This window comes from Annulohypoxylon maeteangense, assembly GCF_022496945.1.
Source record: "Annulohypoxylon maeteangense strain CBS 123835 unplaced genomic scaffold GGS22scaffold_17, whole genome shotgun sequence".
Lineage (NCBI taxonomy): Eukaryota > Fungi > Ascomycota > Sordariomycetes > Xylariales > Hypoxylaceae > Annulohypoxylon > Annulohypoxylon maeteangense.
The window spans coordinates 586,625-599,281 of record NW_025953264.1 but is presented as its reverse complement, the minus strand read 5'-3'; the positions used below and the strand labels follow the sequence as shown (position 1 = coordinate 599,281).

The 12,657-nt window shown below is 46.5% G+C and overlaps 6 protein-coding genes across 6 annotated transcripts; 3 read left to right on the top strand and 3 right to left on the bottom strand.

Moving 5' to 3' along the window:
* Positions 1 to 400: 400 nt before the first annotated feature.
* Positions 401 to 1,994, bottom strand: GGS22DRAFT_53404 (uncharacterized protein). Its single transcript, XM_047967355.1, has 2 exons — positions 1,265 to 1,994; positions 401 to 1,199 (listed from the first exon to the last, which is right to left on the bottom strand). The coding sequence occupies exons 1-2, from the start codon at positions 1,900 to 1,902 to the stop codon at positions 551 to 553; spliced, it is 1,287 nt and encodes a 428-aa protein (XP_047815835.1). The 5' UTR covers positions 1,903 to 1,994; the 3' UTR covers positions 401 to 550.
* A 420-nt stretch (positions 1,995 to 2,414) lies between these two features.
* GGS22DRAFT_196164 (uncharacterized protein) lies at positions 2,415 to 3,818 on the top strand (the record flags this gene model as incomplete). The annotated part of the gene is made up of 3 exons (XM_047965781.1): positions 2,415 to 2,494; positions 2,551 to 3,369; positions 3,424 to 3,818. 3 exons carry the CDS (start codon positions 2,415 to 2,417, stop codon positions 3,485 to 3,487), a joined length of 963 nt encoding a protein of 320 aa, XP_047815834.1. The 3' UTR covers positions 3,488 to 3,818.
* Positions 3,819 to 4,189: 371 nt separating this feature from the next.
* GGS22DRAFT_196161 (S-adenosyl-L-methionine-dependent methyltransferase) lies at positions 4,190 to 5,733 on the top strand (the record flags this gene model as incomplete). Its single annotated transcript, XM_047965780.1, has 4 exons — positions 4,190 to 4,432; positions 4,491 to 5,100; positions 5,179 to 5,491; positions 5,571 to 5,733. 4 exons carry the CDS (start codon positions 4,190 to 4,192, stop codon positions 5,731 to 5,733), a joined length of 1,329 nt encoding a protein of 442 aa, XP_047815833.1.
* A 757-nt stretch (positions 5,734 to 6,490) lies between these two features.
* On the top strand, positions 6,491 to 9,009 carry GGS22DRAFT_53388 (pseudouridine synthase). Its single transcript, XM_047967354.1, has 3 exons — positions 6,491 to 6,774; positions 6,840 to 8,384; positions 8,448 to 9,009. The coding sequence occupies exons 1-3, from the start codon at positions 6,527 to 6,529 to the stop codon at positions 8,605 to 8,607; spliced, it is 1,953 nt and encodes a 650-aa protein (XP_047815832.1). The 5' UTR covers positions 6,491 to 6,526; the 3' UTR covers positions 8,608 to 9,009.
* GGS22DRAFT_171307 (uncharacterized protein) lies at positions 8,673 to 10,259 on the bottom strand. Its single transcript, XM_047962577.1, has 3 exons — positions 10,056 to 10,259; positions 9,674 to 9,819; positions 8,673 to 9,596 (listed from the first exon to the last, which is right to left on the bottom strand). The coding sequence occupies exons 1-3, from the start codon at positions 10,081 to 10,083 to the stop codon at positions 9,366 to 9,368; spliced, it is 405 nt and encodes a 134-aa protein (XP_047815831.1). The 5' UTR covers positions 10,084 to 10,259; the 3' UTR covers positions 8,673 to 9,365.
* A 375-nt stretch (positions 10,260 to 10,634) lies between these two features.
* On the bottom strand, positions 10,635 to 11,920 carry GGS22DRAFT_191725 (peptidase C14; the record flags this gene model as incomplete). Its single annotated transcript, XM_047965160.1, has 6 exons — positions 10,635 to 10,664; positions 10,739 to 10,834; positions 10,885 to 11,364; positions 11,430 to 11,490; positions 11,548 to 11,578; positions 11,641 to 11,920. 6 exons carry the CDS (start codon positions 11,918 to 11,920, stop codon positions 10,635 to 10,637), a joined length of 978 nt encoding a protein of 325 aa, XP_047815830.1.
* Positions 11,921 to 12,657: the final 737 nt, after the last annotated feature.

Sequence of the window (12,657 nt, the reverse complement as noted above, 5' to 3'; positions counted from 1 at the left end):
ACCCCCCTCTCCCCCCCCCCCCCCCCCCCCGCCCGCGCCCGCCCCCCCCCCCCCCCCCCCGGTCGACGACACGCCATGGATTATATGAGAATATTCGCGACAAGTTTTCCCGCGCCGCTACTGGAACAGCGAAGACGCGTCATGATTGGAAAAGCTGTTGGCATAATTCGCTACACGGAGTACATGTTACCGAATCGTGTATCGGTTTGAGAAAGAGGCTTCGGGGAGATCGATCGCACAGGACTGGATGAGTTTATGATGATTTGAAATGTTTTGTTAAGAATAGGAGCTTTAAAGTTTCGTACAGCGCCCCTAGGCGCCTACCACTGTTGGTAGCTAATTTTGAATCGTCCACTACCCCCACATTGTGGCGCCTTTTTTAGTGGCTGAGCCCCTCTAACCATCACTAAAATCTAGCGGATAGATGTAGATGAATTCTATTTTCAACGTCTCTACCTAGCATTTATTATCTTCATAGCCCTTCTTCTTTAATCCTTCGTATCGCATAAGAAAAAAAACCGGTGGCAGTTTTCAAAGACCAAATTCAAAGCTATTGAAGCTCAAACACCGGACTGGGGCTCAATATTTTATCTGCGATGTCTTCTTCGTGCCGTAAAGTTGCAGGTTGTAACCTTGCCCTATTATTGCTGTCGTTAAGAGGCAGCAAATTGGCCTTGCTAGGTTTTGTCGTCACTCCGAATCCGTTATCTGTGTTGTCTGCATTTAAAGAAGACATGTCGTTGGTCTCACCCTCCTCGCCGTGCTCGTTCTCATCCACAACCGTGAATTGCTCCACTACATCGCGGAATCTTACATGTTTCTCGCTTCTAGCTGCTGAGACATGCCTCTGTTCTGGACGAGATTCCGCTGGCGTCGAGTCTCCCCGGGGTCTATGCGATAATGCAGTTGAGAACTTGATGGCAGCAGCCATAACCCGATGAATAAATGGTCGGCGTTCTTTTTTGCTATTGACCTCCTGTCTCTGGTCAGTCGGGGCTATGGGTATTTTCAGATCGCGGCGTGCAAAATCACGCAGCGCCTGAGTCTCTATGGCCCTGTTGCTCTTTAAAATAGTTCCGCCATTGATTGACTCGCGCGCTGTCATTCGGGCGCTATCTGTTGTTGTCTCTTGGGAAGTGGCGGGAATTTTAGGGGTAGGCATTGGGCCATATAGCCAAGTAACATCGCAATCCTTGAGCCTGTCATACATTATCTCATTAGACAGACTGTCTTTCTCACGGCTGTGTGAAGGGGTGAAACGGACCAGTTCAGAGATTCTGGGGTCACTTTCGTTAGTTTCATTTTTGACTGCATCCATGCCCTCCATGAAGCATTTTCAAGCCGTTTAGAGTTGTGGTAAGCACCTCTCCTGGCCCTGACGTATCTCCACGATGCCCGAATATCTTCTTCCTCTTTTCCGAAGGATAGATAATTAACGTGAAATGGGGCCGATGCGCTTCCGATATCGTGATCATCTCGGGTTCTCTTAACGTCATATGATTCATATCTATTATCACGCCTATCGTCCCCTCCATCATCACCTCCATCGTCTCTGTTGTCTCCAGGACTACCACAGTCTCGTCCGCTTCTGTTACTATCACCTGCATCGTTATTCCGCTGATTATGTTCATCGTCTCCGTTGCCACCCTTTTCTCCTCGAGAAGGTGGGGTTAAACAAGCCTTCCGTTGAGATCTGGACCCTTTTTTCTCTTGCCCTGCTCGAAGACGAGCTTCTTCAGCAGCTGAAAGGAAAAACTTATCTGAAGGGGGAAGACGGGGTTTTGGGGGAAAGATCGGTCTCTTCCGAGAATACACAAGACACAACTCGTAAGATGACTTGGTGCAATTCTGGCTAGTTGATTTGTGTATTCTGATTTCTAGTGACATTTTAGCCATTCCCATATGTCATTGACGAATGAGTTTTGGCGTCATTGGACTATCTAGGGTGTGCTTAGAAAAGATTTCGAAGTTTTGAAGTAGAAATGTGTTTGGGAGTAGGTGGGTAGGTGATGAGAAGGCAGACTCAGCCCTGGAAAAATGCCCTCCTATATGCCCTGCCTGCTAGGTAGTAGTAGGTGCGTCGCAGTAGTGCCTGATTGGAGGTTTATTGAGGCAGTGCTTCAATGCTTCGATAGTGCTGCGATCAACCACTAAATAACCCTAACTTTCGAACCCCGCTTTATACTAGGAGGTACCTACGAGTAGCGATAGTCAGCACTATTCCTCTAGGTACCTAATAGTATCATCGTAAACATTTAACGAAGGTGCCTAACCTACCTCCTAGGTACCTAGTACCTAATATGCTAACTTTTCGTAGCGTACCTAGTAGGGACTTGGTAGAATTCCGAAGAAAATAAACCACAACCACATAAGTAAAGAATAAACTTCAAGGCGGTGCTATGTGAATACTAGGTATGCCGACCGTTGTTCATGCTGAGTCGGGGTTGAACCTCACCCATGTCCTCACGCAAGATGAAATTGACGAAAAAGCATGGTATGCAGAAGCTTCAGGGGACATGTACTCGCTGTGGCATACTCACTACTTGCCAGGAAATACACTGGATATAGAGGATTTACGAATTTTGTGGCATCAGATCCAGACTTCTTCGTCGTTCGTCGGTTTGACACACTCAATGCCCGAGTCCTGTTAACCCTACAGGATCATCTGTCAGCTCTTGAGGAACGCTTGAGCAAATTGGATGAGAAGTATTATGCAAAGAGCGCTGAAGATGTCAATAATGGAAGCATCAGAGACGATCAATCAGACCGGGCAGCCTTGACGATGGAAATATGCGATAAGCTTAAGGACTATAGTAAGTATATTTTTGCATCATCCATCAAACTCCCGAGAGTCGTGTCACCAGTTATTGATGAGATAGACGAAATCCTACTAGCGCACTCTGAACTACGCTCGCGAGGTCCTGCATCTGCCCATATAATCTCTAACGTGAATAACTGGTTTCATAACAACGACGGGGCAATCATGGAGGAAGAAAGGCGCTTCATCACCCATAAGGAAGACCTCATAAATGTCACCAACTCTGATAAAGCCTCCATGCGTCGTTTTCTGGAAACTCATATCGTCTTCCGTTTTCATTGGCTATGGAAGAAGGACCTCCCTTCTGATATACGGGAAGTCGATAGAAAAGTCCGGAGATATGCAGATGATAATCGGATCGATTTCATCACAACCATTGCGCTATCGATCATTGGCATGCTCATGCTCATTGCACCTATCTGGATCCTTGCGGCCATTAAGGCGCCATACACTAAGTTAGGGGTCATCACAGCATTCATAGTGATATTTCTAGTGACCGTTTCATACGCCACAGTAGCAAAGCCATCAGAAACCTTAGCTGCTACCGCTGCGTAAGTTACCTACCCGATATCAAGACTGGGCGGTCGATTAGCTAACAGAATCAGGTATTCGGCTGTTCTAATGGTATTCTTGCAACTCGGCAATGCTGATTCCTCGTCTCCAGGATGAAGATGTGTAGAAAATGGGTGGTGGTACAGGTCCAATGCGGGGCAACGGCGCTGTATCTCAGAAGGTCACGCTAGAGTCAGCAAGGAGTAATAGGAATAGTCCCTTTAAAAGAGCTAAAATACATCGCAAGTTAAGATGTACTTTCCATTTCGAAAAAGGGAGGAAGAAAATATAAGGACAGAATATTTGCTATGGATTCAATCTCTTCATCTTAGTCTACGAAGTTGGTAGGTGAAGAACATCATCTCCATGGCTGCCAACTCGTACCACGTTTCCACCGCAGTACACTAAATTTATAGCGCGAATCTCAAGCATCTATCGTTTTTTATTCAGTGACAGATGGACCCAACATTGGCAGGTACTACTGATATTATTCCTTCTCAATTTCGGCGTACTTGAGTACTAGGTAGGTGGAAGGATTTGTTACTAAGTCCGAAAATATGCTCCGGAAAGATGTGGGACCACCGGACTCGGCATTTTATTTCGGGAATCGGGCGTTGCGGTCGCAACCCTGTACAGAATACTCCTGAGCTGAACACCTAGCAGGCAGAAACACTTACTTAAAGACTCGAACTCCCTCGTGTATTTTTCAATAAAATTATACTCAGACTCATCAAATCTCATACTTACAATCCAAGGACATAGCTCTCAGTATCTCTATCCAAATTCTGAAAACTATCTTCTTTACCCCTATCCGTCACAATGGCACCCCTGAGATCCATTTCCGAGCTTGCGACAATCATCGAGCGCAACACACGGATCATTGAGGACGGATTGGAAGGATCGCCTACAGCCCAGTTTTCCCTTGCGTTGGGAGCTCCGCCGCAAATTGAACTACCTCATTCTTTAGAAACCACTCGTGGTGAGCTCCTTGAGACTCTCGACGAACTACACTCCCGTCTATTAGGCCCATTAGGACATCTCCTCAGATTGTTATTTCCCACTGTAAGTACCTAGTATCAAATCTTGAGTAATGGTGGTTAATAATTTCCTACAACCATAGCCCGCTTTGATAGCTATTTTCCAAACACTATATGAATTTGACATCGCTTCTCATGTGCCCCTTTCTCCAGGAGATGAGATCTCGTACGAAGATCTTGCGAAGAGCTGTGGTCTCCCAGAAGATAACACGCGTCGTATAGTCCAAGGTGCTATCGCTTTCCGCGTCTTTAAGGAAGTCACCCCAGATGTGTCTATCAGACACAACGCTATCTCATCCGCACTTACTGTACCCCAGCTGAAGGACATGTTGGGTTTGTTCATTGACGAGCAGCTATCAGGATGCTCTAAGATAGTTGAGAGTATCCAGCGATTCCCAGATAGTGGCGAGCCAGGACATTCGGCTTCAGTATTGGCGTTTAGAGAGGCTAAAGCCGTGAAAGAGAATGGGATCAATAAAGAGGAAATTTCTGATCCGAGCAAGAACATCTTTGACTATCTTGCAGAAGACGAGAAACGGGTGGCTCGCTTCCGTTCAGCTATGGGGATGTCGAATAAATCCCTAGCTTTGAGGTCATCATACTTCGTTGACAGTTTACCATGGGCAGATAAAAGTCAGTGCCCAGAGACAATTGTCGATATTGGAGGATCTGGCGGCGACCTGTGCCATCTAGGTAAGAAACCCCGATTCCTATCGTGTCCGGCGGAAGGTGCCTGGCTACCAGCCAGATGCTAACAGTAACTTGTAAAAGTACTTCGGACCCACCCTCACGTCAAGAAAGCCGTCGTACTGGACCTTCCAGAGGTCATCGCCGATGTCGAGGTCCCTGAAGATTTGAAGAACAGGCTGGAGTTTGCAAGCTACAACTTCTTTACAGAGAAGGTGACGCATCAGGCAGACGCATACCTCTTCCGCCACATTTTCCATGACTGGAGCGATCAATATGGTGCTAAGATCCTGAAGAATTTAGTACCGGCCCTCAAAAAGGGAACCAAGATCTGGATATCCGAAGTTGTTCTCCCTCCCTTGAGTGAAACGAACCATACGAAAGATCAAATGCAAAGGCAAGTCGGAATTTCTACGTTCATTCCTTTATTAAAATAATCTTTTTCATTCAATACAGTTTTCTAACACGGATAATAGGGTTGCGGATATCTTCATGATGGCCGGATTCAATGGCAAAGAGAGAAGTAAGGGTGGGTGGGAAGCTCTACTGGCTGCGGCTGACAAGAGATTCCGCATTGCCAACATTACGAGGCCTGATGGTGCTCATGACTCGGTCATTGAAGTCGTATTTGACGCATAGTGTGCGCGATATAGGAAGTAGAGCGAAGGATATTGTCAAAGCTATGTTATTACATCTCCACTTACATAAACAGTAAGAACTTGTTTTTATAACGGGCTTATGGGGGGCTCTAGGTGCTGTAACTTTTATTTAGCGCACCTCTGTATAAAAATGCGTCGCGTCCAATCGCCGCGGTATTGGCGGTTTGGTAAATTTCTTTTAGCGATGCATGAGCTAAGCGTTTAGGTACTTACTTATCACTAAAATAAGAAATGATGTGCCTAAAGATTGATATAATAGGTGTTAATGTACCTATTGCATTCAGCTGCCCCTCATCGCCTCTGGATGGAGGGGCTATGCATTGGTTATTGGTGTTGTCATTAGGTAGCTACCAAGAACAGATATTTAGATGTTGTCGAGAGATTATCGAAAAAACCACACATCAACATTGAATGGTCAGATAATTTAGATAAAAAGGCAGCAGATATAGGCATTTATGAGATGTTATATCAAGAAAATCCTGAGTAGCCGTCTTGGAGAAAATGCATAGATAGGATTTGTTTTTTTGAAATTCGGAATCTTACGTACTCTTAAATAAAGAGAGGCTGCTTACGTGAGTGTGAGACCTTACTAAGCAGGCGATAACCTTTAAAATATGCCTTTGTCAGCATATTACCTAATATCGTGCTAGTCTCTTATCGATAATGGAGGGACCTTCCTAGGTAGATCTTTTCTCTCTTTCTAAATCCAACTTTTCTCAAACTTCAAATAATTTGGCATTGAAGACGATGCGAATTTCCCATCGCATTTCCACATGGTTGCCGAAGACGCTATGCGCGATGCGCCAAGCGGCGATTCCAAACAATCGTCTGTACTCAACAGCAATTCATCCGAACCTACATTTCATGTCTCCACGAACTCAACCCCGACGACACATTCAGATGCTGCGGGGCCAAATCGTCGTGACGACCGAAACAAACACGCAAACGGAAAGTTCAATGCCAATGGCCGTCGAAGAGGTCAAGACTTCAAGCGCAATGGTCCAGGGCGGGGCAAGGAGAGGTAAGTTCCAACCTCTGCCAACTGGCTCAAGGAACTTACGCCAATACCTACTAACCAGCTAGCAGCCGGGGTCCTATGAGTAAACGCGAGCGCAACGAAAAGGAATGGCAAGAACGAAAGCGCAGAAGACTAGAAGACAACGGAGATTCCACGAAACCTAGCGAACCCAGTTACATGAGTATCCAATTCCCCGAGGAAGAGATTGCCGCCGAAGAGCGCAAACCGAAGCGCAAGGTAGCTGTTATGATTGGGTATGATGGTACGGGATACCATGGTTTACAGATCAATCATAAGGAAAAAACAATCGAGGGAGATATATTCGCCGCTTTCGTAGCCGCGAATGCTATTTCGAAAGCCAATGCCGATGACTTGAGAAAGTCAAGCTTTGTACGGTGCGCAAGGACCGACAAGGGCGTCCATGCCGCGGGGAATATGATATCATTAAAACTCATCATTCAGGACCCTGACGTCGTAAAGAAGATCAACGAAAACTTGCCTCCCCAGATTCGCGTATGGGGTATTCAACGGACAAACAACTCCTTCAGTTGCTATCAAGCTTGCGATTCAAGGTGGTACGAATACTTGATGCCAAGTTATTGCCTATTACCTCCCCATCCCGAAAGCTTCCTAGGAAAGAATGTTCTTGAGTCCGCTAAAGAGCATGGTGTCGAAGAAGAATACGCAAAGCGATTAGGTGAAGTTAAAGACTATTGGGATGAGGTACGAAAGAATGATATTCAGCCAATCTTGGATAGCTTGGATCCCAACGTCCGAGAGACTGTCATGAGGCGCATGAATGCAGTGGTCAGCGAATCCTACGATACGAAGCCCACAGAAGAGACCGAGAACCCCGAATCATTAAACGAGACGTCAGAAGATATCTCAACTGAGACTAAGGAAGAAGTCTCTGTAAGCAAGCCAGATGCTGAGCCAACAGAAACTTCTAATCCCGCGCAACATGATTCCGTGGAAGAATTGAACGTCGAGGTAGACACCACTTTTACTCAAACCGAAGGCACGGGAGTCTCAGAGGTGAATAAGCCTAAAGAGATACACCCCGTAGACCGTGCTTTGAAGCAACTCAAGGCAGCCTACGTAGCTGCAAAACGACGCTACCGAGTCACCCCAGACCGAATATCCCAGCTTCAGCAAGCGCTAGATCAATACAAAGGTACCAACAATTTCCACAACTACACCATTCGGAAACAACATTCGGACCCTTCATCCAAGCGGACCATTCGATCCTTCATCGTCAACCCTCAACCAATCCAGATCAACGACACGGAGTGGCTTTCTCTCAAGGTTCACGGGCAGTCCTTCATGATGCATCAAATCCGCAAGATGGTCGGCATGGCCGTCCTTGTTACCCGATGCGCCACACCCTTCTCCAGGATCAAAGAGACTTACGAGTCTACCCTAGTCAGCATCCCCAAGGCGCCGAGTCTTGGTCTGCTCCTAGAAAGACCCGTGTTCGAGACCTATAACAAGCGTGCCAGGGACCAGTTCGGCCTTGCGGAACTCGACTTCGGAAATTACGAGAAGGAGATCCAGGAGTTCAAGGACTCGCAGATTTACCGCCACATCTTTGAGTTGGAAGAGAGGGAGAATTCGTAAGTTATTCCTCGTAAATTCTTATTCTGGGAATGCGAGTATAGTTTATTAACACACTGCAGATTCCACACGTTCTTCCACCAGATCGACAACTACAAGCTAGGCTACTTCCTCTGGGTTACGGCCGGAGGTATCGACGCGGCGGTGACGAGAGTAGGAGGTATACCCAAGGAGCTAGAAGATGAGCTAGGAGACGATGGGGAGGAGGATCCGGAAGAGTAGGTGCCATCACTTTCCATGTAGCTTAGAATCAGCTCAAGGCATTAGCATCTGCGTGTAACAAGAATACGTTCATAGCTAAAGCAAATTTCCATCGTAAAAGGTCAATGCTTTGATTAGTCCACCCATGTAGTAGGCATTGATATTGAAGGCCATTAGGTATCTCGTCAGCCATCCAATCTCAACCCAAACAACCGCAGCATCGTAAACGTGTGACCAATCCCACGAAAATCAATCAGCTTCGAAAGGACGTATATCGGGTAACACCATCCTGTCATCCTCCCCCTCCCCTCGGCGGTAGGGGTCTTAGTGATTACGGATCCCTCTCCTTCACCGATACGGATAATACTGAAAGAGGTATCTAGGTTACGATACACGATCTCCTTCGCGGAAGAATAAACGGTCGTCTCGGCACTATAATAAGCATCTGCGTAATCACTATAGTCGAAGGTATCATCGACACCCAACTCATCAGCCTCGGCTTCGAGAGGCTCCCAAGAAATGTCCAACCAACTCCTACCAGCTTTTTCTCCTCAGGTCACGCACGTACTTCCGATTTTGGGGCAAGAAGGTGTTATTCTCAATACGCAGCACCGTGGCCGTCCTTGTCCACTTCATCAGGGCCGAGTAAACCGTTAAATTCCATAGCGTGGAAGAACTCCACCTCGTACATCTAGGCGAGACCGTTGCCGTACTCGTCGCGCATAAGGCTAAGCTGCGCGTGGGGTGGCAGGGGTCGCGTGGATCACGCGCGGTCCAGCCTAAGAGTCAACGTTGCTGTGCGCGCCGCCTTCGGCCTTGTCCTTCATGATCTTGGCGATCGCAGCGTCGCGCATCACGAGCGCTTGGTCATACAGCTGCACTACTGAGTTGGCCTGCGCATCGATCACGGCCTCCCGCGCGTCCTCCTCGCCTGGTTGGCGGAGTGGGCCGCTCATCCAGAGAAGCTTGAGCTGGCGGTTGAGAGAGAGGAGACCTTGGATCTCGGAGACCTGGGGATGGTTAGTTATGTGTACGTGTATGGGGAGGTGGGTGATAGTGAAGGAGAAATAGAATGGGCATTTCTTACCAAGGCAGAAGCCTCGGTCTGCATTTTCAGACTGTTTGAGGAGGCTTGCTCGATTGTGTTGGGGTTCTCGTAAATTGATGCAGTAGCGGCCGCAACGATGTTGCTGAAGCGTCCTACGATAGTCGCAATCTTGCGGTTATGCGTGTCTATGTGAACTGATGTTAGCATCGAACTTCGCAATCTAAGAATATTACAATCTCAGAGATGAGCATTGCGATTTCCGAAATAAATTCATGTTTGATGATTGAAATGATCATCTAACTTTGTGCTGGATGAGAGTGTCATTCCTGTCCGACATTCAAATGTGGTTATGCGGCAAGGGATCGTCACGAATGATCTCAGTGTGTATGTAGATCACTGAAATTAACATGAGTTGACTTACCAAGAAGGTGGGTAGTATCCCTATTCATCTTGACGAAGAGCTCAATGGAGCGCGCGTAAGATTCCGGACGTTAGATTATTGAGGTTTTAATCAACGTAGAATTTCCCGTGGTTGATTGTAGTCGAGAGGTTTGGTAAAGTTAAAAGACATGTGGTGCAATATTTTTATCTTGACACTCGTTCATGCCTGGATAATTCATCTTTTGTTGAAGAGTAGATGGATTGATTTAGGTTAGTAGTAACGGACTGTGTTACCGTCAGCTCCATCACGTGACTAAGACATGACTAATTCAATTACCTCATCAATATTACTCATCAAAATTACTCATCAGGATTACCTAATGTTACTTACATAATACCTACGGTGGTTAAGGGGTAAAAGGGGAAGACAATCAACTCTACCTAATCAGTATCCTACATCTAGTTGGTAGAAATAGTATCCATTTATTGACTAGGTACCTAGTTATAGTCTAAGATATTAGATATAATCTCCCCATTATTTGAGGCAAGATGATGCTGAAGTGCAGAACCACGAATAAAGTTGCCCTTCCATGACTTTCAACGCCGCCCTTTACAGAATCTATCTGCTCGCCACCTTGTGGCTCGTTTTCTACAACTATCCTACCGATTAGCAAAAAATTATAAAATAAAGGAAGAGTCTATAGGAGATTTATATCTACTTACTACCAGCGGCTGGTCCAGATCGTATCTCCCACCACAGCTCAGCTGCGGAATCTGGGAATACTTCTGCGCAAGTTCCTCTCTGGTATTCTGGAGGATCTACAAGATCGTTAGCGATAATCCAATAAGAATCTATTCTCTAAACGCACATTGATATAGGACTGTTCGGGATTTTCTCTCAGAGTCCTAACCAATGCCCAAGACATCGCTCCGGTCGGCGCGCCAGCGATAGACGTGTCCGCAGATGTCTGGTTGTCCGCGCATCCGGAAAACATCCAGACATCCTTTCCTTCAGTCTCCCAATGCTCCTCAAATTCTTCTGGCGCGAGTCCATCCTCGTCGACATCTTGATTCCGTCGATGATGCAGCCCATTGAAAAAATCGGTCGCACCACCCAGTAGCATCTTAGCGTCGTCGATCTTGGACATGGAAAATCCACCTTCGAAGAGCCCCTCTGCTGCGCGAATCAGTCCGATGCCTTGCTTAATCGTGTCGACCATGTTGACATTGCCCTCCTCGTCTGGGCGGTAGACGTAGGGTAGCTCGCACGCGGAGCCAGAGTGGCAACAGTCAAACAAGATAGTAAGGCGGCATTCGGGGTTCATTGGAGAGACGATTGCCCGATGCAACTACTCGGAGGTACAGGTTAGATTAAAAAGCAGAAAAGGCAGGCTGGTGGCTTTAGTGAGCTCACCTTCTGACTCGGGATCTGCCCGTTCTCCATAAAGTCAACGGGACATATTGTATCGTCGAAACTGTTGGAGATTAGACACTACTTAGATTACGCAAGTATTTACCTTTTCTGTGCTTACCCCGACTCTCTCTCATCATTTCTAACCTGACCTATACAGAGTTATTAACTTGAGCCTGTATTCCATCGCGGGGTCATGGAACTCTTTGCTAACCTCCATGGCCAGAATAACTCAGCCAGAGTACGTCACCAGGCTGGTTTCGCGTTACAAGCCAGTTAATACCAGCCATTATGTTGGCTGCTGTGGGGAAAAATGGAGTCCCCTCATTCTCTGGACTGTCAGAAAGCATCACCATGTCGTGGTCACTTGGTGAAAACCCCCTCTCCTCGACGAGAAAATTGCGAATGTTTTCAGCATCGTTAATGCAGCCATTTAATTCATGGTCTGTACCATAGTAATTGATGCCGATGAGCAGGGCTTTCCTACGCGACATTTTATGAGTGTGATATACGCGCTGAGAATTGATTGAAATTAGTACCAATGATGCGGGGTCAGATACCGAGCTAACTAGGAAGTAGGAAGTGAGAAAGCACAAAAATATAGTCACAGAATGTGAAATGCCATATTTCTGTGGCATTCAAGTGATTTGGAAAGATCAATGACCTTATGGGTGAGTACAGGCGGGGGCATTAGCATGATGCATGAGGTGTATCGTGTTTCAGGTGCAAGAAAACAACCAAATTGTTGTTCACCCCCTAAGCCCAATCCTACTAAACCCTGAGCCATTTTCATTTCCTTCAATGGACCAGAACACCGTCACTCCTATCGCCTAACGCCTAACAAACCAATATCAGCATCATTAAAAAACGAGCACAAACCCTCCAGCCCTCTTCCAAAGTACGACGAGTGATGGTAGTAGAAAATATCATCGTTCCGACAAGCCATTACCACAAGTTGCGATTACGGGTATTCCAATATTCTCTCCATTTTTTAACTTCTTCCAATGTCTGTTTAGGTGAATTAGGCTGCTTCAAGAAAAATGTTCGTGATTTGTCTGGCTGGACAATGCACAAGCCTGAGTCTTCGCTGATATATAACAAAACCTCCCCCGAGAAACCGTAACATAAAAGAGCCCCATAGAGGAGTTTCATAGTTTGGGAATCCATAGACGATGGTAAGGCATTGATAATATTCTTCATGCCTGACCCCCGCCTCATCTCTCCCACAAAC